Here is a 27,772-nt window from a genome sequence, read left to right as displayed (position 1 = left end):
TACCTATTGTAAGTGTAAGTCATAAAGCTCTATCATACTTTTATTTAAAGAATTCCCCAGACTTTATAAATACTACTCCTTTAATCCACACAGCATATCCAGAAAAGTGATCAGATCTGCCTGTGGTTAATCATTGGTTGAAAAATATTAATTAAATATTCAGTGTTTCCATGTACTAGGCTAGATACTGGGGATAAAAGGACATCTAATTCACAGCCAAAAAGAATGAGAGGTAGAAATAGATGTATCAGAGTGAGAGTTAAGATGAAAGAGAAGCAGTCAGAGAAGCAAGCAAACCTGCTTGTGAAGTGTCTTGTGGCAAGCTGGGAGCTTCAGGATCCTCAGTGGTTCTCAAGCAGGATTTTACGGAGGAATCTGTTAGAAATGCACATTCTTAGGCCCTGTCTGGACCCAAAAAGTCAGTAACCCAGATGGTAGAGCTCAGTAATTTTATTTTAACAACTTGACAGATATTTCTGTTGTATATCAAAGTCTGGGATCATTACTGTGAAGATATGGAATCCTAGAAGGCCTTATTTTGCTTTAAAAAATAGTTGTATTGAGAGTAAGTTGCACATCATACAATTTTCTCCTTTAGCACAGAGATTTTTTTTTTTAACATTTTCACAGTATTCTATAACTATCACCACAACCTAAATTTAAACATGTTTATCATCCCTGAAAGAAAGCACTTGGAAGTCATTTGCCCCTTGGAAATCACTTTTCCCTCTCAACACTCAGCCCTAGCAACCACTGATTTTTGCATCTCCACAGATTTACCTGTTATGGATATCTTTTACAAACGGAATCATATGATAGATGATACATATCAAAACTTTGTTTTTATTATCAAATACTATCACTTTTTGTTTACCTGCTTGTCCATCGATAAATGTTAGAATTGTTTCTCCTGTTGGCTATTGTAAATAATGTTGCCATGAATATACATTTGCCAGTTTCAGTGTGTGTTTATGTTTTTATTTCCTTAGAGTACATTCCCTGGGAGGGTTCTAGGAACAGAGAGACATGGTCAACCAATATTCTTGAGTATATTACAGCTTGGATTCATGCTTTCTTCTCATTTTTCAGCTTCAGTGTCATTCATGTGCCCAGTGTACTCCATCATCAGCTATTTCCTTGTTTCTTGGTGGTGTGTAGGGAGGAGGAGGAGGGTTTTGCAGCAAGACTGTCTTCTTCTGTCTTCCTCCCTCATACTCCGAGGATCCACTGATGCAATTCTTCCTCCTCATCCTCTATGAGTGTTTCAGAAAAAAGTGGATTTGAATTCTGTTTTTAAAGATATGCATTCAGAAGCTATTGTGACAATTTAGACTATGAATGATAGGTCTGCAACAAAGCAAGTTTATAGGGATGCATATGGTGCCCAAAGTTTAAAGTCCAAACCATCACCCTCTCTCAGTGTTGCATGACCTTCTTCCAGCAGTCTCTGGCCATATTTCAAGAGCAATGATAGTCTTCCTTTCCCTTCCTTCCCTACAATGAAATCATTGTATTTCAGTGTTGTTTCCTTGGCTTTATAGAGAAAACCACAAAAGAACACTACTTCCTGAAGAAATTTTCGTGCCTAGAGATACTTGCCTGCGGAACCAAAGTCACCCTGGGAGGTGGCTCCTCATTTCATTGTCACAGTTTTTACTTCATGACATTTGAAATGTTTCAGAGCTAAATTAATTTTTGATAATTAAATGCAAAATGCCCTTGCAATGGTCTGATTTGCTAACAGTAGGAGGGATGATAATGTTAGTATTGATGTTAGCGTTGGTTTCCTGTGGCTGCTGTAACAAACTGCTACAGATTTACTGGTTGAATACACTTAACACTTATTTTTTTTTATAGTTCTGGATCCCTAAAGTGTGAAATGAATTTTAATGTGGCTAACATTGAGATGTTGGGGGAGAGTTTACAAAAATTCCTAGTCATTTCTAGTTTTTACAGCCACATTCCCTGAATTTCTCAACTCACAGGGGTTCCTTTCTCCTTCAGACTCACTGGGTTAAATCTTCTTTCTTTGTCTTTGTTTCTATTGCATGGCCACCTTCTCTTTAGCCAAATTTCCCTCTGATTTTTCTCAGAAGCATAACTGTGACTACACTTAGAGCCCACCCAGATAACCCAAAACAATCTCCCCATGTTAAGATCTTTAACTTAATCACAGCTACAAACACCCTATCCATGGAAGATAAGATTCCATCTTTCTAAGTATTAGAACTATGATGGCTTGGTTATAAATTGGTTCTCAGCTGGTAATGTGATAGAGTTCCTGAGGGTGCTATACTCATTGGTGGGTAAGACCACTGATGAGTGCACTTCTGAATGTGCTCCTAGGAGGCAGGGCCTAATTGGAAGAACTAGATCACTTGTGCATGTACATTTGAGTGGGTGTGTCCCATATTTTGACTCTCCCCTCTCTCTTTCTGTTTGCCATGAGGTGAACTTTTTGCTCCACCATCCAATATGTGACATGAGCTTTAGCTTTTTCTTAGGCCTGAAATATGAAGCAATTTGAACTGAAACCTTCAAAAACAAAAAAAAAAAAATAAGACTTTCTTCCTTTAAAATATAATATATTTATGAGGAGACAGAGAGAAAAAGAGCTAGCGAGCGAGAGAGAGAATGAGCATGCCAAGGCCTCTTGCCACTAAGTTCTGGGAATTGAACCTAGGTCAACAGGATTTTCAAGTAATCACCTTTAACCACTGAATAATCTACAGACCCATCTTTCTTCCTTTAAGTCTTCATCTCAAGTATTTTGTTACAGTAACAGAAAGGTGGCAAATATAAGGACCTACATATTTTATAGATAATTATTCATCCTCCTTGAATAAAATGAGGCTTTGTTATTCACTGCTTCTATTTCTTTTGCATTTGTGTATGGTGTGTGTGTGTGTGCATTTGTGTTTAAATGTGTGCAGGAATATGTGTGTGTATGTATGTGAAGGCCAGATGTCAACCTCAGGCATTATCCTTACAAATGCTATTGATCTTTCTTTGAGACAGGGTCTCTTATCCTCAATGATGACATTGCAGGTGTGTACCACCACCCTAAGCACTTTATATAGATACTGGGCTTCAAACTCAGGTTCTTATGCTTATAAGGCAAGCACTTCACCAACTAAGCTACCTCCCCAGCCCATTTCCACTGTTTTTGAGTCCAATCTTGTGTGCTAATGAACTGATATGTGGGAAAGTGAAGCATTTTTGAAAAATACACAGTATGTCATGGAATCTGTTCATTCAGCAATCTTACACACAGGAACTGAGCATTGTGCTAAGAGGCTCTACTTCTTGGAATAGTGGCTGTGGCTACACAGGCCAGCATTTCCTGCTGTTCTCACACCCATGTAGCCAGCTGAAGGGGCCTGTGTACTCAGCAGAATATTTCCAAAATGAGTCACAATGGTTTTCTATCTTGTGCAAACCTGCTTACCTGCTTAATTCAGCTGTCTCAGAAGCCAATGCCTTAGGAACACTATTGATAAGTTGACTGTAACCCAGCTCACATTCCAGGTTCAGCAAACCTAGTTACAAACATCTTTAGTTGACCAACTAGTGAATTATCTGATGAACTTTTTCATGCATCCTTATTCTGTTGAACACCACAAGCTTGTCATGAAATCTGTCTGAATTAGCCCAAGAGGCACCTAGGTTTCTGGAGGCTTTCTGAAGCTAAGTAAGAAAGAAATTAGGACACATCATTTCTAGGCAACTTCTACAATAAGGTGGCCAGATTGCACATCCACTCTCTGGAGCTCAGTATGATATGTAGTTGTCTGAAATACCCTCAGAAGGGAGCGAGGTAAGCTGAATTTTTTTACCTTGGGAGTGTATGATCAATAGCATGGATAAGTTGTAAGTGTCCAAAGCTGTTATGAGATATGTGCCACAAGACAGGTACAGGTTTACATGAGAACATTTATCTGGACTGGAGTGAGAGCAGATCATGGAAGGCTGCTGGCATGTCTTAGAAGGGCTGATTCTTTCACATATGTTGGATGAGGGCAATCTGGGAACACAGCAGAACACAGAGAATCCCAAGTCTAGGAGACTGAGGAGTAGGTACATGGTAGAGGGCAGATGTGTGCAAGTGAGTCTTCTGGCTTTGGTAGACTTTGTTCTGATGTAGCTGCCATATAGAAAACTGTAGAAAGTTGATACAAGGTTAGGTGAGAGATAAGGGTGAGAATAGGAACTGGAGAATTAGGGTCACCATTAAAGTGATATGGACAAGGTTGCTAAGGACAAGAAGAAGCAAGGACCCTGGCAGATACCTACTTTGAAGGCACAAAGAACACCAAGGGAGACACTGGAATTAATAAAGCTCCTAGAAACTCAGGTGAGGGGACCAGGATACAGCCCCTTATAAATGACCAGCAAAGGGAGCATTCCAGACCCCGTTGTCCCTAGCATAGATAGATGCCATTAAGTCCACTCCATCTGTCTGTATTTGTCATTTGTGGGGCAAGTATATTTGAATACCTATGGAGATATTTATGAAACTTTGCAGGTTTTACAGACATTATTTACACAGGAGTATAGGACAAGGTAATGTAAGCAGTGGGACCAGCTGGTGACGCCCTTTAAAGCCATGCTGCTCCATGCACTATCACCTATCCACATATTTAATGCCAGGCTTTGAACTGAGAACAATTTTATTACTAGAAAACAAGACCAAAACCTGTCAACCAGAAAATCCTATCAGTAAATACAGTGCAGCTCAGGGCTTGACTGTCACTTGGGTGATTTTTAAATGCTTATTTGCTAGTACCTATAAATAGAAAAATGGAAACAGACACTAAAAGCTTAAGAAAAGTAATTGGGGGTGGTGGTGAGATGGCTTAGTGATTAAGTGCTTGCCTATGAAGCCTAAGGACTCCAGTTCAAGGCTTGATTCCCCAGGACCCATGTTAGCCAGATACACAAGGGGGCACACACATCTGGAGTTCATTTGCAGTGGCTGGAGGCCCTGGTACACCTATTCTCTCTCCCCCCCCCCTTCTCTCTCTCTCTCTCTCTGCCTGTTGCTCTCAAATAAATAAATAAATAAAAATAAACAAAAAATTTAAAAAATAATTGGGGGAAATAGTACCACTGAAATGAGAATATTTAGCTATAACTATTATGAGCTGACTTTTACCTGCCTCGTTCTGAACAAATCTACTATTTTAGGTAGCATATTTCAATTAAAGCAAGTTTCAGATACAGGTCTACTATAACTTTATTTATTTATTTAAAAGAAGGAGCAAAAGCCACACAGAAAATTTGGTCCAGGTTCCCATTCCCATGTGTTCTGAAGCATCTTCTTGATCTGATCATTGTATAAAATGATCATTTGCAGGTAGATGCAATCTGATTGTCAGATCAGCAAATCTTTTAATCAGATCAGATCAAGGGTTTCTTATTTGTGGACAAGGGTAGAAAGCATCTGTTCTGAGTGGAGTTCTAGGAATAGAATGCTCTACCGAAAGTGTTTAGCCAGGAGCTCATCTGACACTTTTAAAAATATATCTTTTATTTATTTGAGATACACACACACACACACACACACACACACAGAGAGAGAGAGAGAGAGAGAGAGAGAGAGAGAGAGAGAGAATGGATGCACCAGGATCTCTTGCCACTGCAAACAAACCCTAGATACATGTGCTACTTTATACATCTGGCTTAATGTGGGTACTGGTGAATTGAACCTAGACTGGCCGGCTTTGCAAGAAAGTGACTTTTACTGCTGAGCCATCTCCCCAGGTCCTCATCTGATTCTTAAGTAATAAGTACCTATACAGAATTTCTATCTACTATACATCTTGAATTTTCTTACTTCACAAAAAGTAAGTTTCTTTATTAAGAGCTTTCTAGAGCAAATCTATGTAACAATAATTGAAGCATATGTCTTTAAGTGGATTACTTACTATGCTATACCTTTGTTTACCCTAATGAAGAGATTATGTTCTGAGAAAACTTCATTAGACAATTTAATCATTGTGCAAACATCATGGAGCATATTGACATAAACCTAGATGGCACAAGTCTGACACTTGACATCCTCTTGATACAATCAAGAGATTCAGCAAACATGACATATGCAAGGCTCTTATTGTCATAACAATATTGTATAACATAACAAGCATAATATAATAATATACCAGCATTATTTACAGTGTAATTATTATAAGTACAGGTCTGGAGGGATGGCTCAACAGTTAAGGCACTTGCCTACAAAGCCTAAGGACCCAGGTTTGAATCTGCAGTACCCATACAGATACACAAGATGGCACATGCATCTGGAGTTTGTTTGCAGTGTCTAGAGGCCCTGGCATGCCTATTTTTCTCTCTCTCTCTTTCTCATAAACAGGTAAGTAAATAAATAAAATAGTTTTTCAAACATATAGTATAGCAAATATATATGTCAGTCACATGTTTAGCAAGAATTACATAGTGTACATAATGAACGTATTATACTTTTTATCCTTTTTTGTACTATACTTTTAAATGACTAGAAGCAGTGTTGATCTGCTGATAACTGCATTACCAGAGATATGAATTATGCATTGTGCTATGACTTTGTGGTATAAGTGATGAGGATATTTCAGTACATTATAATCTTTTGTTGTTGTTGTTGTTTTGGTTTTGGTTTTTCTAGGTAGGGTCTTGCTATAGCCCAGGCTGACTTGGAATTCACTATGTAGTCTCAGGGTGGCCTTGAGCTCACAGTGATCCTCCTACCTCTGACTTCTGAGTGCAGTGTTGGGATTAAAAGTGTGTGCTAACATGCCTGGCTTTCAGTCCCATTATAATCTTATGGGATGACTGCTATACATGGTCTGTTGTTGAGGAAAATATCATTATGCTTCACAATTATATTTCATGTGTGAACTATGCATGTCTAAACATGTAAATTAAATTAACTTATGCATACATATATTACTGATTTTGTCCAATTGGAAGTATATTAGTGTAAATTACAGACAGTATAACCACTATAGCAGTTATCTTCCTTCCTGTTATTGGGACAAAACTTCCACCGGAAGCAATTTAGGGAAGGAAAGAATTTATTTCCAGCTTATAGTCTTGAAGGGAAGTTTCATCATGGTTGGAAAAGCATGGCACAAACAGGGAGCTGGACATCACATCTCCATGGAGTAAGGAGGAAGTAGGGAGTGATGATCCCAGCTCTTGGGAAGCAAAGGTAGGAGGATCACTGTGAGGCCAACCTGAGACTACATAGTAAATTCCAGGTCAGCCTGGTCTAGAGCAAGACCCTACCTTGAAAAACCAAAAACAAACAAAAGAAGATTTGTATTCGATCCTTGGAACTTATATATAACCTTACATGCAAAGGAATTCAGAGATGGGGAGGTTTCCCTGAATTATTATTTAGGTGGGCCGTAGATGTAATCATGAGTATGAGGGAGTTGGGAGGAACATAGACTGTGGAAGAGATAATGTGATGATAGAAATAGCCTAGAGCAGAGGAAGAGGGAGAAACGCTAAAGAGACCAGGCATTAGAATTAAAAAAAAAAAAAAAAAATGAAGGCAACAGATTATATCCCTACTGTCTCTGGGGAAAACTGGTTCTCTTAACACCTGACTTTAGCTCAGTGAAACTGATGTCAGAGTTGAAACTGGCAGAACTAACAGAGAATCAATCGATGGTGTCTCAAATCTCTGTGTTTGTAGTAATTCATTACAACAGCCATAGGTAAGGAATAGGGCCATCCATATTAATGTCAGCAGCACTGCAGTCCAGCTTCTTGATGTTTCCCTGGAGCTCTTCTGAAAACTGTTGCTGTATGTGGCTGACATTTCTTGGCCTTGCACTGAGACCATGGAGAAGACGTGCAAATGGTAAAGGTTTTAAACTGTCTTTAAGAACATACTCAAAATCAGCTCTTGGATTTGTAAAAGTAAATAATTTCCTTGTCATTCACCAGACACAATAGACCTAAATCTTCATTTGAATGAAAATCATATATAATGAAGCCATGTTTTTGTTCCACTGAGCCTACTAGGACTGTATCCTGGCCTGGAATCAGATGTGTCAGGGCCTTGCTCCAGCAAATGTTCTTCTGATAATGTGTAATTTATTCATCAATTTTCCTCCTAACCAAATGGATTGTTTTATTGAACAAACATTAGGCTGTCTTAGTCCTCATTGGAAAGTGTTAACATGTCAAAATGGGACATGAAGTTAGAACTCAATTCCACAAGGGAAAAGGATTTGAAGAAATGAAAAATGTTGATTATTAGGTTAGAGAAGGAGGAGCTATCTGGCTTTTTCTCCGAAGGAAAATCACAGGAACCTTTGTTTGAAGGTCAGCTTGCAGTTTGGAGACTGAATTACTGTCAAAAATATTGCTGTGGAATCAGATATAATTCAAGGTGGTTTGGAAGGACTGCAAATCTTGGATTTTCTTGTTTATGTTTGCTCCCAGGATTATTACCGACATTACATATGAATATTAATGCACTCCTTGCATATAAGAAAACACTAAATGGCAGTTGCTACTTATAATAGCAGATTGTAATGATCAGAACTTTAGGGCAGAGATCAATGTCAAAGTGGCAGAACAATCTGGTTGTTCTAGAAGTCCATGGATAAGCACCTCCTATTGACAGATACAATTTTATGTTCCTTAGGGGCCAAAAAGAAAGTAAATTTTTCTTCTCATGTAAACTAGCTTTGCCCACAAAGCATTACAAAGTGGTTCCTGGATTCTGAGCAAAACACTAGAGGACTATTCAGGGAGGTCACCGGTGTGATAACTATACCATTTATCTACTAAGTCAACATCTTACTATAATGTTGGCTTCTCTATGGCTGCTGGTTGAGAACTAGCACTCCCCTCTTTTCAAAGTTACCATTTCATGGGCTGGAGAGATGGCTTAGCGGTTAAGTGCTTGCCTGTGAAGCCTAAGGACCCTGGTTCAAGGCTCGATTCCCCAGGACCCACGTTAGCCAGATGCACAAGGGAGTGCACGCATCTGGAATTCATCTGCAGTGGCTGGAAGCCCTGGCGCACCCATTCTCTCTCTCTCTCTCTCTCTCTCTCTCTCTCTCTCTCTGTCTCTTTCTCTGTCTGTCGCTCTCAAATAAATAAAAATAAACCAAAAAAAAAATTAAAAAAAAAATTACCATTCCTTCAGTTTCTAGTTAGCCATAGAATGATAGCCATCACAGAAGAAGAAAGAAAAACTAGAAAAGGAGCAGTAGTAAGAATGAAAGTTGAAGGGGCATTCAAAGTGAGGCTTTAAGGTTTTTAATAATAGTGGCACAACTGCACAGAAATTGCAAATAAAATATCTTACAAAGGTACAATACTTCTTCCTCAGAGCTTTAACGACCATTGCTCTCAGCCTAGAATATCCCTGCTGACCTATAGTTGAAGGCCAGCCAGAGGCTCCATTTGTTTTCAATATGTAACTGTATCTCTGGGGTTGCAAGACAGGGCTGCAATCCCACTGGAGGAGAAGCCCAAGTTTCTGTTTGAACTAGAAATCCTGGCTTTGGCTTCAAGGCCTCTCTGACTTTAGCCCTTTCTCTTTCAGTAAGTGATAGAAAATTATCAGAAAACAGCTCCAGAGTAAAATGACAGAGGCATAAAGATAAAAAACAAAACAGAATGACCAAGTGCTCTTTTTATAGGTTTGGGTTCAAATCAGGTTTTTGCCCCCTCTCAATGACCTTTCCACATTTCAGTATGAGGCAATGGGCCAGTGATGAAATTCCAGAAAAATATGGTTCTTCTGTCCCTTAATAATAGACTTCTCAATAGCCTGTTATAAATATGAAATATATATCCATTAGAAAAAAATATCCTGGTGTTATAGATAATTGTCTCTAGTATTATTAATGGGATGACAGAGGAAGCCTGGGCAGCATGAACTCATACCCTCCCAGTTGGAGATGTGGATCCCACTTTTCCATTAACATTCACATTTCCTTTCAGCAGATAGAAGTTCCAGGCTGTGATAGATGACCAACATTGGGGTTATAATTCAACTGTGTCCAATAGGGACAGTGTTATTACTGGCTTAAAAGGTTAAGTTTCAGGTGGTAGGAACATAAATCCTGGGGATTGTGAAGGGTTTTAGTAATGGTCAGAACCTCTCCAAGTCAGAGAGCAGAAGTTATCACAAGAAATACACACCTTGGGTTGGGTAGGTGGCTTAGCAGTTAAAGATGCCCACTTGAGAACCTTCAGCAGTTGAACATGCTTGCTGAAAAGCCTGTCAGCCTGGGTTCAATTCCCCAATACTCACCAGAAGCACATGAGGTACATACATGTGGAGTTCCTTGGAAGTGGCAAGAGGACCTGGTGCATCCATTCTCCTCACCACTTTCTCAAAGAAAGAAAGAAAGAAAGAAAGAAAGAAAGAAAGAAAGAAAGAAAGAAGGAAGGAAGGAAGGAAGGAAGGAAGGAAGGAAGGAAGGAAGAAAGAGGGAAAGGGAGAAAGAAAGAAAGAAAGAAAGAAAGAAAGAAAGAAAGAAAGAAAGAAAGAAAGAAAGAAAGAAAGAGAGAAAGAAATCCATACCTGGGGTTTGTTGCAGACTCTTGGTGTTCATTTAGGGTCTGAGTCCTCAACCTCTGGGTAGATAGAGTACCTTCTCCAAGGAGGGTGGATGACCCGTTATGTAAACGTGTGTGCACTCAAGTCAGCTGTTATTTCATTTTTTTATTCATTGCATACATTGTTCCTTAACTTTCATTTTGAAATAATTTTGCATTTATAAAAGTTACAGATACATGGCTGGGGAGATGACTTAGCAGTTAAGGTGTTTGCCTGCAAAGCCAAACTGTCCATGTTTGAGTCCCCAGAACCCACATAAGCCAGATACACAAGGTGGCACATGTGTCTGGAGTTTGTTTACAGAAGTTGGAGGCCCTGGCATACCCATTCTCTCTCTCTCTCACTTTCTCTCTGTGTGTATGTGTCTGTCTCTTTGTCTCTCAAATAAATAAAGATAATAAAAAATTTTTATAAAGTTAAAGAATTTTTAAAAGTTAAAGAATTCCCATAGACCCTTTATCCAGAATTACTAAACGATAACATTACCACATTTAAAAAAGTATTTATTTATTTGCGTGTGTGTGTGTGTGTGTGTGTGTGTGTGTGCATGTGTGCACATGTGCATGTGAATGCCAGGTTTTCCTGCCAATACAAATGAATGTCCATTGACCTTTATGTGAGCAACTGGGCTGGCAGACTTTGCAAACAAATTTATGTTAACCTCAGAGCCATCTCTCCAGGCCCATCCCCATATTGTTCTTAATATTTTATTTATTTATTTGCAAGGAGAGAGGGAAAGAGAGAATGGGTGCACCCGGGTCTCCAGCCACTACAAATGAACTACAGACACATGTGCCACCTTGTGCATCACATTTTTAATCTAAGTGTGTTTAATGTGTGTGTGTGCACATGTGTATATGAATTTGTGTTATTTTTCTGAAACATTTGAGAGTATGTTGTAATTATAGTATACCTTTTTACCCCTAAATATTTTATGGTGTTTTTTTTTTTTTGCTACAAATAAGTACATTCTCTTATGTAACACTGTAACAGCCTAAGGAGAAATACCATTAAATTATCATTAATCCTACAGTGCTTAATCTATAGTGATTAACCCCAAGTGTTCCACTAATCTTTTAATTTTTAAATATTTCTTTCCATTCCTCAGAGAACAATTTTTTTTACAGTAAAATTCACCCTAAATTTGTGTTTCAGTAAATGTATACCAGGCCCCTGCTGATCTGGGCTGAACATGGTTTCCTGACCCTCCTTAAGCAGCGGGTCAACTCTAACACTTTGCAATCACGATTCATCATAGCAGGGGTTAGTGCTCCATTCCTCCTGGTGCCAAGGACCATCACCTGGCCCTAAAGATAAAGGTGTTTGCTGACCTTCCCCAAGGAGTTGGAGATTTTTTTCCCCATAAAGGAGTTTTTCCCTGGGTGATATGGTCTAAACATTCCTGCCTACCACAAATTCCTATACTGAAATCCTAACTCTCAAGGTGATGCTCTTACAGATGGGACCTTTGGGAGGTGATTAAGTCAACATGACAGAGCTCTCACAAATGGATGAATGCCCCAGGTCAGTTCACTGCCTTGTCTCCTCACCATCTGTGAGCTATGAAATGGCCCTTGCCAGACATTGAATCTTCCAGTGAATTGATCTTTTCTCAGCTTCCAGAACTGTAAGAAATACATTATTCTCTGTGGTGGTTTGATTCAGGTGTCCCCCATAAATTTAGGGGTTCTGAATGCTAGGTTCCCAGCTGATGGGTTTGGGAATTAATGCCCTCCTGGAGGGAGTGTATTGTTGGGGGTGGGCTTATGGGTGTTATAGCCAATTGCCCCATGCCAGTGTTTGGCACACTCCCCTGTTGCTTTTGTCTACCTTATGTTGGCCAGGGGGTGATATCCACCCTCTGCTCATGCCATGATATTCCCTTGCCATCGTAGAGCTTCCTCTTGAGCCTATAAGCCAAAGTAAACCCCTTTTCCCACAAGCTGCTCTTGGTTGGGTGATTTCTACCAGCAATGCGAACCTGACTGTAACACTCTCTTTATATGCTTGCTATTCTATAGTATTTTGTTATAACAACCCAGGCAGAATAAGACAGTGGATGCCACACCACAAGGAGCTCTCCTGAGCTTCCTACTTTCCCCTCCATCAGCCCTGTCTTTTTCCTGAGCTCTGGTAAAACTCCCCTGAGATCACACTGCAGATAGTTGTGGTTTCCTGAAGCTTCCAGGGTCCCAAGCCTCTCACAGTAGTCCACATTGGCTTTAAGACTTTTTATGAAATCTTATCTGAATTGTTACTAGCTTGTATAACACCTGTCATCTCCATCAAGTAAGCATGTGTCCAGGCCCTGTCTCTCCATGGTGATCCAATATTTCCTAAGGTGTTGAGGTGGATGGTCACCCTGCAACCACAACTCTATGCACAGATTCAAGAAAACCTGTGACCTTATAGATGAGTTAGCATTCTTAGTAGTTTTAAGAAAGAAAGACACATTGACTTTTCATGTTTCTATGGTCTGAGAAGAAGTCAGGAGTTCCTTATATCTTTTCTTGAGCATCTATGAAGGTGTCTTTTACTTCTTACACCTTTCCAAGAAAACATTTGGAAAGGAAAAAAATATTTTGAGGGGCCTGAAGATGGCTTCGTGGTGAAAAGTGCTTGCCTGTAAAACCTGTCAGCCGGTGTTCAATACCCCAGCTTTTCCTGAAAAGCCAGATGCAAAAAGTGGTGCATGTGCCTGATGTTTGTTTACAGTGGCAAGAGACTCTGGTGTACACACACACACACACACGCACACATACACACACGTGTACATAGTGCAAATAGATTTTCTTAAAGAACTATTGTTTCTTGACTTTTATTAGTAATGCAAGAAATATCTATGCATTCAAGTAATTGTGTATTACTCTTAGAAATTTCTTTACTAGAAGATAAACAATCACCTGAAAGCTTGAAACTATTTCATTTTTAGCAGGTCAGATTTAAGAGTGGGAGTATAGTATACATAAATGAGAAGCTAGGTTTGAAATTTTGATTTAATTATGTGTGTCGATAGACAGGTTCTTTCCTGTAATTGTTTCTTACCCATGCTGAAATCATTGTTTACTACTTTCTTGGGACAAGAAATCTAATTGGATAGCATGCACCTCTCCTAAGATATCTATATCTCTATATCTCTATATCTATCTATCTATCTATCTATCTATCTATCTATCTATCTATCTATCTATCTAATCTCCTCATGACACTCTGGCCCATGTCTATATATGTGGATGCCTGTGTGTACAAAGGTTCATAGCAGCATTGGCTGTAACAACCAAACCCTAGAAATAGCTCAATTGCCCACCAGAGACTGAACAATACACTAAATACACTGCAGAATACTTACAAAACAGAATACAAAGATAAAAATAACATGAACCAATCAGTGCTTTGAGAACATGAATGAAATGAATGCCATTTTTCATGATAAGAAGAAGAAAATAATATGTTTAGTTATATATGAAATATATAAATATTAATTTTACTTTTCATAGAGTCCCTGAGGACATTTCACTTCTGCCATTTTTGAGTATGTTAATGTCCATAGAGAGTTTGTTTCCAAAGCCACTAATTTTCAAGGAGCAGAGTGATACTGGGTTCCACTAACGAAGTGAGGAGAAGGATCTATATTACTTTTTTTGGTTCTGGGTCACTTGAAAGCTATAGCACAAAGCAGGCCCCACAGATGCAGTATGTTTATATTGTCATTGCTGGAATTTCTTTCTGTCTTGTGTTCTGTTTCCTAGCACATTTTCACCTTGCAATCTGAAGTATCCAGAGTTGTAACTAAGCAACTTGCCTTCTGAAGTCAGCACAGCAAACCAGATTCAATAGAAACAGTGCCTGGGGAATGTAACCATCATGACAGGGAAGGAGGCAGGAATAAGGGGCATCTAGTCAAATTGCATCCATAGGCAGGAAGCAGAGAGAAGTGAATGTAATTTTTTAAATTTTATTTTATTTAGTTCAGAGACAGAGAGACACAGAGAGAGAGGAATGGGCACACCAGGGCATCTAGCCACTGCAGATGAACTGGCAACTCTAGACACATGAGCCACTTTGTGCGTCTGGCTTGTTTGGGTACTGGGGAATTGAACCTGAGTCCTTAGGCTTCACAGGCAAGCACCTTAACCATTATGCCATCTCTCCAGCCCATGAATGCAATTTTATTATGAACACTTGTGATTCTAGTGAGGTTGATTAGACTACTTATGACAGAGGGAAACAAAGCAATTGTTGATATTCCAGTGTCCTCCAAGCCTTTGCTATAGACTTATCCCTGACAGTGAGCCAGAGTTAAGCAGGGGTTTCCTGCAGCATAAATACAATGACTTTGTGTGTTTATTTACTATTAATTATTTCTATTGTTATTCATCATCGTGAAATTCCTTTATCCTTGTGTGGTTTTGGCAGGGCAAGAAAGGGTATTCAAATGTTATTGGGAAAATTGAATTAAGTCCTGCATGATGGTATTAGTTACTAGAGATGGAACTAGCAAGTTATAGTGCATTATATTAACAACTCCATGGCATTAACTTGGGTAACGTATCATTTTATCTTCTTTATCTCCATCTTTGTTATGTGTTTTAAACATATCTATTGACTTTGAAAATACAAAAATGAAATCCTACTTTTAATACCACAACTGAAGTAATAGGTATGTATGATGTAGTTGGTAGTTCAGAGTCATGGTGTGGGTATTTATACCACTGGCAAACCATATTTTTCTCTGAATCTGTATCTATACTTTGTATGTCTATATCATCTCTCAAAATTTAGGTGATGCTATAATGCAGTTTGGAAGCTGCAGGTGAGTTTTTAACACTTCCCAATATTCTGAATTATCCTGAGAAGTTAAGAATATCCCTTTCTTATATTCTTTATAGGGGGAACAAGGACCTCAGGGTTTTCCTGGGTCAAAAGGCACCATCGGCCATGGCCTTCCAGGCCAGAAGGTAAGTGTTTGGAGAGATTACACAAGTGTTTAGGCTCAAGACCTCAGTAGCAGAGCTTTAACTTTGAAAGAGATTGCTCTCATATGTGTCCTGCTTCTCCTTACAAGACTCAGAAACTCAGCTGTCTTTGAATCCTCATGCATTGACTTTTCTGCCTAGAAATATATTTACTTTATAAAAATCTCCTTTTCTTTGTTCTTCAAAGATGGTCAGGAAAGGAATAAATCCTTAGAAATATGTAGCAGATACCAAATCAGATAAATCAGGAATCTGATAAATTATACAATAGTTTCCTGAAGGCAATGAACTGCTCAAGGCCTCTTTACTTGGAGTTTCTGGCTCATCGTAGATTAGATTAAGATAGCTGAGGAAGTACAAATATTTTTCCCATTATAGATTTGTGTTAACAACAACCCCAAATCTTAAGAGGGGATTCCAGTTGCAAATAAACCAAAGTGTAGTGTTTTCTTCTTATTTTGCTTTAATACTCATGTTTTAAACTTATCTTTTTACCTTATTATAAAGGGAGAGCATGGAGAACGTGGTGACATGGGAAAGAAAGGTGAAAAGGGGGAGCTAGGAGAGCCTGGATCTCCAGGAAAACAGGCAAGGAGTGCTTTACAACACTTTCCTGACTACCCCTCTTAATTGGTTCCAGCCTATGTTGACTGTTGCTCTTTTTCCCTAAATAGGGGTTACAAGGACCCAAAGGAGACCTGGGACTGACAGTGAGTATCTATTCTTCAGGGTAATTGAGGGGTTTGTGCTTGCAAAATTACTGCATTCATGTTTCAGCTTTAAAATTATGAATTCTTTGGATGCTGAATTCTTGTTGCTAGGTAAATGATAGTGACTGCCACCAGCACAGTGTTGACTTAGATGTATGAGGCAACTGAGTCAGAAGGAGAGGAGCAGCATAGTGCAGTTGTGTGTGGAGGCGTGGAATGTTCCCAGTTCATCCCTGGTAGAAATAATCCCATTGTTACGATTGGCAACCAGGAAGTATCTACCTAAAGGAAGTCAAATGACCAAATGAGCTTTTAGTTAATGTGGCTTTTTTATTTTATAGTAGGTTTTTTTTTTTTTTTCCTGACCTAGTTCCTTTAGGACTTGTTCTGAGACTAGTGATCACAAAACTGTGATTATGGCTATAAATTTACATAGTCAACAAATGTTTGTTATACAGTGCAAACCATCTTCTACTCTTTCAACACACTATTAAGAACAGAATGCTGACTCTTTAAATTCCTGTAAGTAGGGGCTGGGGAGATGGCTTAGTGGTTAAGCGCTTGCCTGTGAAGCCTAAGGACCCTGGTTCAAGGCTCAATTCCCCAGGACCCACTTTAGCTGGATGCACAAGGGGGCACATGCGTTTGGAGTTCATTAGCAGTGGCTGGAAGCCCTGGTGCACCCATTCTCTCTCTCTCTCTCTTTCTCTCTTTCTCTGTCACACTCAAGTAAATAAATAAAAATGAGCAAAAAAGTTTAAAAAAAAAATTCCTGTAAGTAGAAGGGTTCTTGAATTTTCATAGCAAAGCCAAATCCTTTCTGATCTGAAGGCACTGCAGAGGAAAATGCCATTGACAAAATTAAATACTTATTTGTGTATGCGTGTGGGTGCTCATACATGTGCAGGTGGAACCCAGGTTGACATTGGGTATCTTCCTCAGGTGCTACCTGCAGCTCTCTCATTTAGCTAATTGAGTTAGCCAGTGAGCTCAAAAGAGCCTCCATTCTCTGTCTCCCCAGTGCTGGGATGACAGGTGCATACCACCAAGGCCAGCTAATGCATGGGTGCTGGGGAACTGAACAGGTCCTCGTGCTTGTGCAGCAAATACTTTACACCCTGAGCCATCTCTCCAACTCCCAAAAGTTAAATATAAAGACTTAGTCCCTCTGCCCACCCTGCCAGTGTCTGCCCTCAGTCTTTGGTTCCATGTTATCAAACTCCCATGGAGGGACAGCTGCTAAAGGCAGAGACACTCAGAGTTTGCAAAGGCCAATTGAACAGCACAGTAAAATTCGATAGTAAAACAAAAAGGGTTGTTTTGTTATAAATATAGAAAATATATTTTTCAAATAGAGGATGGATTCATTGATTTAAAAAAAAGACTTGAGAGTCCTTGCTGTGGGCAAACTCATTTATGGTCATTGTTTGAACATCCATGTGTACCACAGCATTTCTTAAATCTACCTCCATATTGGATCACTGTCCCGAACACCAAACCTTCTATCCTATTGCCAGCTGAGCACCTTCAGCTGCATGTACACTAGATTCTTCGGGACGAGACATCTTCACAAGCTCCAACCTGGCCCTCTTCCATTCCTCCCTAGCTCAGAGAGAGACTATCATCACTGACCTCCTCTTAAACTCCTTTTATTCCTTAGTCCTTTCTTTCAGTTTACTAACCATATTCCTTAGTCCTTTCTTTCAGTTTACTAACCATATTTATTCAGTTTCTAGAATATGATTATATAATAATAATTACAGTAACTGGTATTTTGTGTTGATGCTAAAATAGGTTTTCTTCTATGCTGCTATTGGAGTTTCAGTTCTTATAACTTTTCTGATAGTTTGTAACCAATCTTAAAAATGACAATTGCCTTTGGCTTTAGTGATTGAACATTTCAGAATATTTAATAATCTGGAAAATTAATTATGACATGTTAAGTGAAAAACTATAAACCTTGGTATGGAATTTTTTACATATAAAAATTAAACATAAAGCTTAGTTATAGACCAGCCCTCAGGAGTCTGAGGCAAGAAGATCATGCACTCCAGCTCTGTCTCAAAAACTTAAAATTAAATATGAATATGAAAATATAATTTTCTCTCTACATGTAATTAGCATAACTGTATAAACTTCTATTTTGGTAAATATTCTAGTTTCACATTTATTAAAGGATTCTTTAGATGTAGGAAAGTATGACAAAAAAGACCTGAAGAAAAAGGGTGACTGTTGATGCCCTTATCTTATGTAATTTTATCAGTGTGTGGCAGCCTCATATTGGGAATTCTTTTTAATTACCTGCTAGGAATCATAGTGTGTTTTTTTAAAACAGAGTTTGTAATAAAAAAAAAAAACAAAACTAAAGTTAGACTACAATGACCCCAAGAGTCTTCAGACATACTGCTGTTAAACCAAGTTACCAGCTGTATATATTGTTTATACCCCAGTTCTGTCATTATAGATTTGTTCTTTAAAGCTTTACTGCTGTGTCTGTTGAATCTGACCTTCTTAGATAGGGCCCTTTGCTCATTTCTGTTTTCAGCAAGTGCAGACTTCCTTCTGCTGATCCATGCTTGGCCTAGTTGCTCCACATATGTAGTTGATGTCCTTTTGTTGATATGAACCATGCCATGTTAGGTGGTGTCTAATGGGACCAGACCTGCTGCTGAGTCTGTTCACCTCGTTTAACCTGCACCACCAACCTGAGACACAGCAACTACTAGGTCACCTGATGGCCAAGGTCACACAGCTAATGAATGCTGAAGTTATAGTTGAAACTCCTAAGGTCTGAGCTATTAGGTTTCACTATTCAGCCATATTTTAGTTATGACATATTATGCCCAACTTCAGCCTTTGTGCTATTTATTTAACTTGTATAGTGGAAGGATTAATTCAAATGTCCCAATGCTGGATATAGTAAGATATACCTTTTAGGATTACAGAAAGAAATACTATAGTCAGAAATTTAATGTTAATATATTTTCCTTGTTTTCCTCCAGAAAGAAGAAATTATCAAACTTATTATTGAAATATGTGGTAAGGTTTAAATATCAAGAAAATGAAATATCTCTTTATAGTACAATCCCTACTATGTGCTGTGTTGGTGAACTAGTGTGTTCATTTGAAAGATGTATATATATTATATAGCTGGTGAGAAGTGTGAAGCTCATTTGAAAAAGTCAGTGGGAACTGAGAGACTGTGGGACTCCTGCTATTAGAAAAAGCAATCATTTTCCAAGGTTGGATGGGCAGTGGGAGATAGTAGGGTATGGGGGCAGCAAAGCCGTTTTTGAACAATATGATCATTTGACCTTTTTGATCCTGGGAAGAAACCAACACAAACGAAATGTGACTGTAAGAGCCCAGGAGTTCTACACTGTAAGAATCTAGCTGGTGATTATAATGTTCAGGAGGTCCTCTGACCTGGGGTTTGAGCATGATTGCTAGAGCTGTACTCCATCTCAAAGGCAGAGGACCTTTGGGAGTTAATTTGTTTCTAAACTCTTCTACGATTAAATGTTTTAGACTTCAAATAGAGTTATGAGAAAGAGAGATTAAAGATAAAGAGGTTAGACAAAGGCCACAGATAACAGAATAAGGAGGAGACTACTATATTTAATTATTGAGTCTCTGTACATAACTGCTTTGACTCCTGAAAGATATTTAGATCTAGTAGCCAGCCTGAGACCCTCTCTTCTGATGTGACAATTTAGACATGGCTTCTGGGTTATAGACTTCCTGGGGACTGTGGCTCTGAATAGTTGTTTGTTGCCTGGTATTCTCTTGGATTGCTCTGCCAAAAGGCTTTACGGATTAGATGGACTGCTAGTGTCTTTGATTTCATGAAAGCCAATGTCATCATCATCATTGTTGTGTGTGACTAGGGACAAAAACTACAACAGCTCTCCTTGGGTACAGGTTAATCCTTTGCCCTTAATTCAACATTTTTATCCCATTACCTCATCCATTGGGCATGCCAGGGAACAAATCTCCAGTTTCTTATAAAGGTATGTTTGAAAGCTAAAATGTCAGCTTTCAGATGTAGGTTAGATACAAATGGTGAGTCAATGGAGAGCAAATTTAGAACAGTAGTTGCCCCTAGGAAAAGTAACATATTAGAGAGATATACATAGGATGTGATAACTTCAAAATAAGTATTTTGTTTTTAACTTAAGAAAGGGACACATAGGTGTTTATCATCTGCTACAATGTGGGTTTTTTATTTATTTCTATATTTAAAAGAGAGAGAGAGCGAAAATGGACATTCTAGGACCTCTAGCCACTGCAAACAAACTCCAGATGCATGCACCACCTTGTGCATCTGGCTTACATGGGTACTGTGGAATCAAACCTGGGTCTTTAGGCTTCATAGGCAAGAACCTTAACCTCTAAGCCATTACTCCACCCCCAATGTGGGGTTTTTCCCTCCAAAAAATATTTTTTAAAAGAGTCCAGAATGGAATCCAGAGGGCTGACAATTGTTAGCTCTTTCCACAGTAATGAAAGAGGAGAACTCTTGGTTTTAGGTTCATCCTCGCCCTACTTGCCCTTCTCCCCTGGATGTAACACTAGTCCATGATGGTTTGCTTTTTATTCCTGCAATTTTTCTATCTCAATAACCATCTTTTAGGTTGTGGGCCCAAATGCAAAGAGACTCCATTGGAGTTGGTGTTTGTGATTGACAGTTCAGAAAGTGTGGGACCAGAGAACTTCCAGGTCATCCAAAATTTTGTGAAGACTCTAGCTGACAAGGTTGCCTTGGACCTTGCCACAGCCCGCATAGGCATCATCAACTACAGCCACAAGGTGGAGAAGGTGGCAAGCCTCAAGCAGTTCTCCAGCAAGGATGACTTCAAGGTGGTGGTGGACAACATGCAGTATCTGGGGGAAGGCACCTATACAGCAACCGCGCTTCAAGCAGCTAATGATATGTTCAAGGAAGCAAGGCCAGGTGTGAAGAAGGTGGCCTTGGTGATCACTGATGGACAGACAGATTCTCGAGACAAAAAGAAACTGGCAGAAGTGGTGAAGGATGCCAATGACTCCAAAGTAGAGATATTTGTGATTGGGGTAGTGAAGAAAGATGACCCCAACTTTGAACTGTTCCACAAAGAAATGAATCTCATTGCTACTGACTCAGAGCATGTGTATCAATTTGATGACTTCTTTGCTCTGCATGGTAAGGCTGTGTGCCTCAGAAGAAGGGAATCTATCTTGCTCTTCCAATCGTCTCATCCCTAGGTTATTCTGACTAAAAATGAAATCAGGAAGGTTAGGCATATGCTAACATGAAGTTGTCACTCATAAACTTTAGAAGGTTAAAAAAAAAACTAGTTTAATGTCACCAATATTGGAGGGTATAACTCCTTTTTTATTCATGTGTAGTAAGTACTGAGTGGGTCATGGAGTTGTTTAACTGGAGTATCCATAGTCTGTGGATAGGAATGAAAAGAAAGAATAGGTCTTGGATTATTGCTAAGACTGGTTAATGTTCAGAAATTTTCCTAACTCGAATAATGGATGTAGTAAGCCAAAACAAAACAGAAAACAGCCCTAGAATCCAAAGGAAGTAAAGACTGTTCATGTTAAATTATTCTTACTTAAGGAGTTGACAGATAAAAAACAACTGGGGTTAGAGGTCAGGTTCTATTTCCTGGTATTAAATTATGAATTTATCTTTATAGCCTTTTGAATATGTGTCATGCTATTACTAACCTGATGAGCAGCACTAGTACATCCTTTCATGTTAGGTGATATTTAATAACAGGGCCATGGAACACACTGGCTCATCTATATTTCAATTATGGTATCACTGTACAATGAAATATATACTAATTCTCTGGAAACTGATGACTCCTTCTGGCAGGACCCAGATCTAGCACATGTTGAAGCAAATGTTATGTATAATGGGGCTATAGGCTTTGGCTTGTCATTCTTCTTCCCCTGCCCATGTGGAAATGGAGCACAGACCTTTACTACCAGAGGCCCTGCCTATTGCAAACATCAGAAGGTCAAGTGTAGGGTAGTTGACCATGCTCAGAAAGCACTCACTTGATAGTTCTTTTCTTCTTCAGAGTTCTGTCACCTGGGATTCTATTTCCTCAGTGTTCTACTAGATGACTGTGGGTTTATCTGATGTATTCAATCTCACTGGCTTGCTCATATGTTAGAATGGCCAGAAGTGTTACCCATTTGAGAAAATGATTATGTTTTAATGACTGAGGAACTGAATCATTTTATCTATTTGTAATTTGGTATAGCCAGTGGATAAAAAACTGTATTTTTGGTTTAGCTGACTTTTTGTTAGCCCTGAAACCAGAAGCAATTGTCTATTTATATAGTATGGGGAGGCTAGTCCTTTACATAGAGTAACTCAGTTAAATGGCACTTTGGACAAACAGGCATTTAAGTTGCTCTGTACCTCTTGTGATACTGTGTATTATTGAATTAAATAGCATGCTTTCAGATACTCTTTTTTAGATAAGATAAAATTAGTTCACTCAGAGGTTGAAATGATAGGGAATTTTCTGCTTAGTGAGAGAGAAGTACTAACCTCTGCAAACCAGTTTTAAGTCATTTTACTCCATTTATGATCTCCCTTTTCTCCTCTTTCAAAAGATACCCTGAAGCAAAAGTTGTCTAAAAAAATTTGTGAAGATTTTGATTCCTATCTCATTCAAGTTTTTGGATCATCCTCTCTTCAGCCTACATTTGGGATGTCAGGAGAAGACCTCAGTCCATTTACCCCGGAGCCTGTGAAAGAAACTTCTGAGTTAGTAAGTAACTGTCTTGCTTACCTTTGAAGCTTAAATGCTACAGGCTATTTGTTTTACATCAAAGACATGGTTCCTGCACTAACTGGTCAGAGTAAGCTGGGGTATATATATTTTTTAGGTCTTTGGCCCCAAGTGTCTGAGGTTTATAAACATGAAAATGGTATTTTTATATCCATGTCTGATAATTATGTAGTAAATATTGTAAATAGTATATTTATATTATACTCTTAGTACCACCATAGTAATTATATGCACTAGAACAGATTAACATTGCATTCTTTATATTTACCCTCTTAGTGTACTTTGCCTATTGTCTCATGCCAGACTACAACTGTCCCTCCTGCATTGGTCCATTCTCTCCCCTCTTCGTAACCTTTTCAAGTTTTTGTCAAGTATGTACATATCCAAATGGCCACACTCTGATATTCCAAATGAGATTCCTGTTCTTTGAGCTTCTTCCTCCTCTGCACAGAATGGAGACAGGAAGAAGGCTGTGCACACATAGGGTGCAAGATGGATGCTTCCTGCTGGTGCTTTCCAATCATGAAGAAAACCACCTTCATAGCGAGCTTCTGAGAATGACTTAAACCAATCAGATCATAGTAATTAGTAACTTCTTTTAGATGAAAACTGGGGAGCCTCCCATAATTACCGGTAAAATAGTGCTGCAGTCTCTTATTTACCAAGTGAGACATAAAGTCTAGACTGGGTCCTACTATGCATGTGGACACTAGTAAGTAGGCTTAGTTAAACCATTATCATTTAAGTTCAATGAAGCACCTCTGCTTCCTTTCATGAAAGCTTCATGTACAAGCAAAAGTCATTCACAAGCAAGTGCAGCAATGTTGCAGCTCCTGGATTCAGCTGTCTGGTCAGGCTTAAGACTCCAGGAAATATTGTTATTAAGAGTTGTATCCAGGCTTACAGGACCCAGTATAACATTACTAAGTGCATACACTACAGAACCTATTCAAAAAAAGAAAGTTCTCATTTTCTTATCTGATTAAATACTGATGCCAAAATGAGTAATTTCCATCAGGGCAACACACTGCTCCTGGATTATTTAGAAACTGACACATTTATAACACCAGAGGTATAGGAAAGATCAGTATACTCCATGTAAAGAGTCATGTACTGAATACTTTTTTTGATGGGTAGACCAATTATTCAACTTTGTTTCTAAGTACAAAAGTAGTCATAGACAATACTTAGGTCAATAAGAATGTCTGTGTTATGATAAAACTTGTTTAGAGAAAAAAAGCATAAAAACTGGGCATGGTGGTGCATGCCTTTAATCTTACCACCAGGGGGCTGAGATAGGAGAAGTGTGAGTTTGAGGCCAGCCTAGAGCAACAGAGTGAGTTCCAGATCAGCCTGGAAACACTCTACCTCCAAAAAGAAGAAGAGGAGGAGAAAAGAAAGAAAGAAAGAAGAAAGGAAAAGAAAAGAAAAGAAAATTTCATTAGCTGGGGCATTAGTTCAGGGGTAGAGTGTGTTTTCAATCCCTAACACCAAAACCAAACCAAATTTATTTATTTACAAAAGCAGATGGAGACTCATATTTGGCCCAGAGGATTTTTCTGACCCTATCTATACTGAATACTTTACAATGAATTATATATGATACTGGACATGGTCTGTCTCCTCCTTAACACAGATAACCTGTTTGTGGCTATCCATTTTATCTAATAGTTGATCTTGAGATCAAATTTCCTAGTAGATACTTAGATGTTTTCTAAAGCCTTCCTTAAAAAGAGCAAGCTCGGGTTTCATCCAGAAATCTTTTCTTAAACTAAGCCCTTCTCATAAACACTGAATCACATTTTATTTATATTAGTAGCAGTGTATCCCAGTAGCACAGTACTGATCATTTCCTAGCATACTGTGTGTTGGCTCTTAAGACATAGTTCCCAACTGTGAGATGCCTATTCTTAATCAGGAAGCTAGGTAAGTACAGTTTGCTCTTGTGCATTGAGAGTTGTGGCAGAACTGTGAAGGAAATACTAGAAATTGCAACTGAGCTGGAGAAATGGCTCAGTGATTATAGGTGGTTGCCTTCAAGGTTTTAGGGTCCAGTACCCGCCTTAAGCCTGAGATGCACAGAAACAGTACAATTAATTTCAGGGAGAGAAGGGAAAATACCATGGAATGGCTTAAATAAGGAACATTTACTCTTTCACAGTTCTGAAGACTGGGTAGTTTGAAATCTACTGTTAGGTGATGACTTACTTCCTGGCTTAAAAAAAACAGCTGCTTACTGTGTTCTCATATAGCTGAGAGATAGCTCATCTCATCTCACCTTCTAACACAAACACTGATCTCACTCACAGAGCCTTTTCCCTATGACCTGATCACTTCCCTAAATCCCCACCTTCAAATATCATCATACTGAAGATTCAAGTTTGAATATGTGCATTTTGAGGGGACACAAATATTTAGTCCCTAAAAGAATGCATGGAGAATGTGGGATCGATCCCCTAATTGACATTTATTAAGCATTTCTCATTTCAAGAAAAGAGGAAAACTTCAGTCTAGTAGTAGCCTGGTAAGTGCATGTGACAGAATGGTGAGGGTTAAAGCTGAACGGGCACTTTGCTGAGTAATTATAAATGGCTTCTCTTATGTAAGTCCAATGAGTTTGAATGTCATCCATAGGACAAGAGGTATTTGTAAAGCAAGTGTCATGTTTCACAAAAAGAATTGCCCTGGTTATGGTGTGAGAGACAATATGAGGAGGTGAGGATACTGAAGGCTAGGATATGAGATGTCATTTTCTAAGGAAGAAATTGTGTGGTCCTATATAAGCTAAGATGGGGCTTTGGGAATAAAAAGGAGTCACACAATGGAAATTCATCTCTAGGGTAGAATTAACAAGATTTAATTATTAAGTCATTTGGAAAATAGGGAGAGGGCTTTTGGGCATGACTACCAGGATTCTAGCTTGAAAATTGGCTGGATTGAAACATCAAATACTGAGATGGAGACAGTAGGTGTGGTGGTTTGATTCAGGTGTCCCCATAAATTTAGGTGTTCGGAATGCTAGGTTCTCAGCTGATGGAGATTTGGGAATTAATGCCTCCTGGAGGGAGTGTATTGTTGAGGGTGGGCTTATGGGTATTATAGCCAGTTTCCCCATGGCAGTGTTTGGCACACTCTCCTGTTGCTATTGTCTACCTTATGTTGGCCAGGTGATGATGTCCACCCTCTGCTCATGCCATTGTTTTCCCCTGCCATCTTGGAGCTTCCCCTCAAGCCTGTAAGCCAAAATAAACCTCTTTTTCCCACAAGCTGCTCTTGGTTGGGTGATTTCTACCAGCAATGCTAACCTGACTGCAACAGTAGGAAACAAGGGTGATTTTTTAATCCTTTATTTATTTGCACCATGTAAAGAGCCTGAGGACAACTGAGAAAGGCATGGTAACAATGAGAAATACTAAGATCCCATGCCCCATGAGGACTGATGACCCTGAGAGAAAGACCTTCACATGGAACATTCTAGTAGCTGGGAGAGTAAAACATAAGAAGAGTACGTTTAAAATGGTCTGTAGTTGTAAAGCCAACTGCCACTTGGAAGGAAACATCAGCTCTCTCTCAAGGGCCCTTTGTGAAGGGGGGCTATGCAGTGAACATCATGAACTTCTTGGCTAGTCCCTCTTGTTAATAGGCTCTCAGTCTAGCTCTCTTTGCAAAAGCACTGTATTTAAAATATATATATTGGAGTCAGAGAGAGGAGAGAGAGAGAGAAAATTGGCACACCAGGGTCTCCAGCCACTGCAAACAAACTCCAGATGCTTGTGCCCTCTTGTACATCTGACTAATGTGGGTCCTGGGGAATTGAACCTACGTCCTTTGGCTTTACAGGCAAGTACCTTAACTGCTAAGCCATTCCTCCAGCCCCACTGATTTTTTTTAACAGTTTCCTATTAGATTTTTAGTTTGAGAAGGAACACATGTTTATAGTCATATCTAAATCTTTGAAATAATCTGAGAAATCATAGATTTAAGGATAGATGTGCACACACAAAAATATAGCTGTGTTTTTATATATAAACATAATTACAAAAACATTTGTATTCTGCTGCATAGATATTTGTATATAATAAGTACAATTGCAGTATTCCAGCATCTAAAATGAAGTGAATATGTCAAAACCTTTAGATTCTGAGGTTGTTCCTAAGTCTACTCCATTCCATATTGCAGAGCACAGACATATCTTGGATGTTCCATTTCTCCTGTGTGTCTCTTATTCCTTTCTCGGTTTCTCTTTTATCACTTCCTTTGGATAACTAGCTCTGTACTTTTTCTTTCTATAAAACTTATTCTTGGGCTAGATAGATTGTTCAGCGGGTAAGGCATTTGACTATGAAGCCTAAGGACCCACATTTGACTCTCCAGGTCTCACATAAGCCAGATGCACAAAGTGATGCAAGTGCACAAGGTTGCACATATGTACAAAGTGGCACATGCATCTGGAGTTCAATTACAGTGGCTGGAAGCCCTAGTGAGCCAATTCATCCTCTCTCTCTCTCTCTCTCTCTCTCTCTCTCTCTTTTTCTCTTCCTCTCTTGCATAAAAAAAAAGGCCAGTATGTTGGGCTTGCTTCAAAAAAAATTGTTTTTAAGGAAAAATCTGATATTATTTACTTTATGTGAAATCTAGGTTGGCAGCATCAACTTCAAAGAAGGTCTAGCATTTAAGCACTACATCTAACAATGGAAT

The 27,772-nt window shown here is 38.9% G+C and overlaps 1 protein-coding gene across 1 annotated transcript in view; it reads left to right on the top strand.

The window, feature by feature from the left end:
* The window catches only part of Col28a1 (collagen type XXVIII alpha 1 chain), a 176,903-nt gene that overhangs the window by 131,215 nt on the left and 17,916 nt on the right, over positions 1–27,772 (top strand). Inside the window, exons 28-33 of the mRNA XM_045160618.1 lie at positions 15,478–15,546; positions 16,072–16,152; positions 16,239–16,274; positions 19,277–19,313; positions 20,908–21,456; positions 22,896–23,053. Of these exons, the coding sequence (XP_045016553.1) occupies positions 15,478–15,546; positions 16,072–16,152; positions 16,239–16,274; positions 19,277–19,313; positions 20,908–21,456; positions 22,896–23,053 (930 nt within the window). The remainder of the gene's footprint in view (positions 1–15,477; positions 15,547–16,071; positions 16,153–16,238; positions 16,275–19,276; positions 19,314–20,907; positions 21,457–22,895; positions 23,054–27,772) is intronic.

Source organism: Jaculus jaculus, chromosome 10, assembly GCF_020740685.1.
Source record: "Jaculus jaculus isolate mJacJac1 chromosome 10, mJacJac1.mat.Y.cur, whole genome shotgun sequence".
Taxonomy (NCBI): domain Eukaryota; kingdom Metazoa; phylum Chordata; class Mammalia; order Rodentia; family Dipodidae; genus Jaculus; species Jaculus jaculus.
This window is presented reverse-complemented; position numbering and strand designations above follow the sequence as displayed.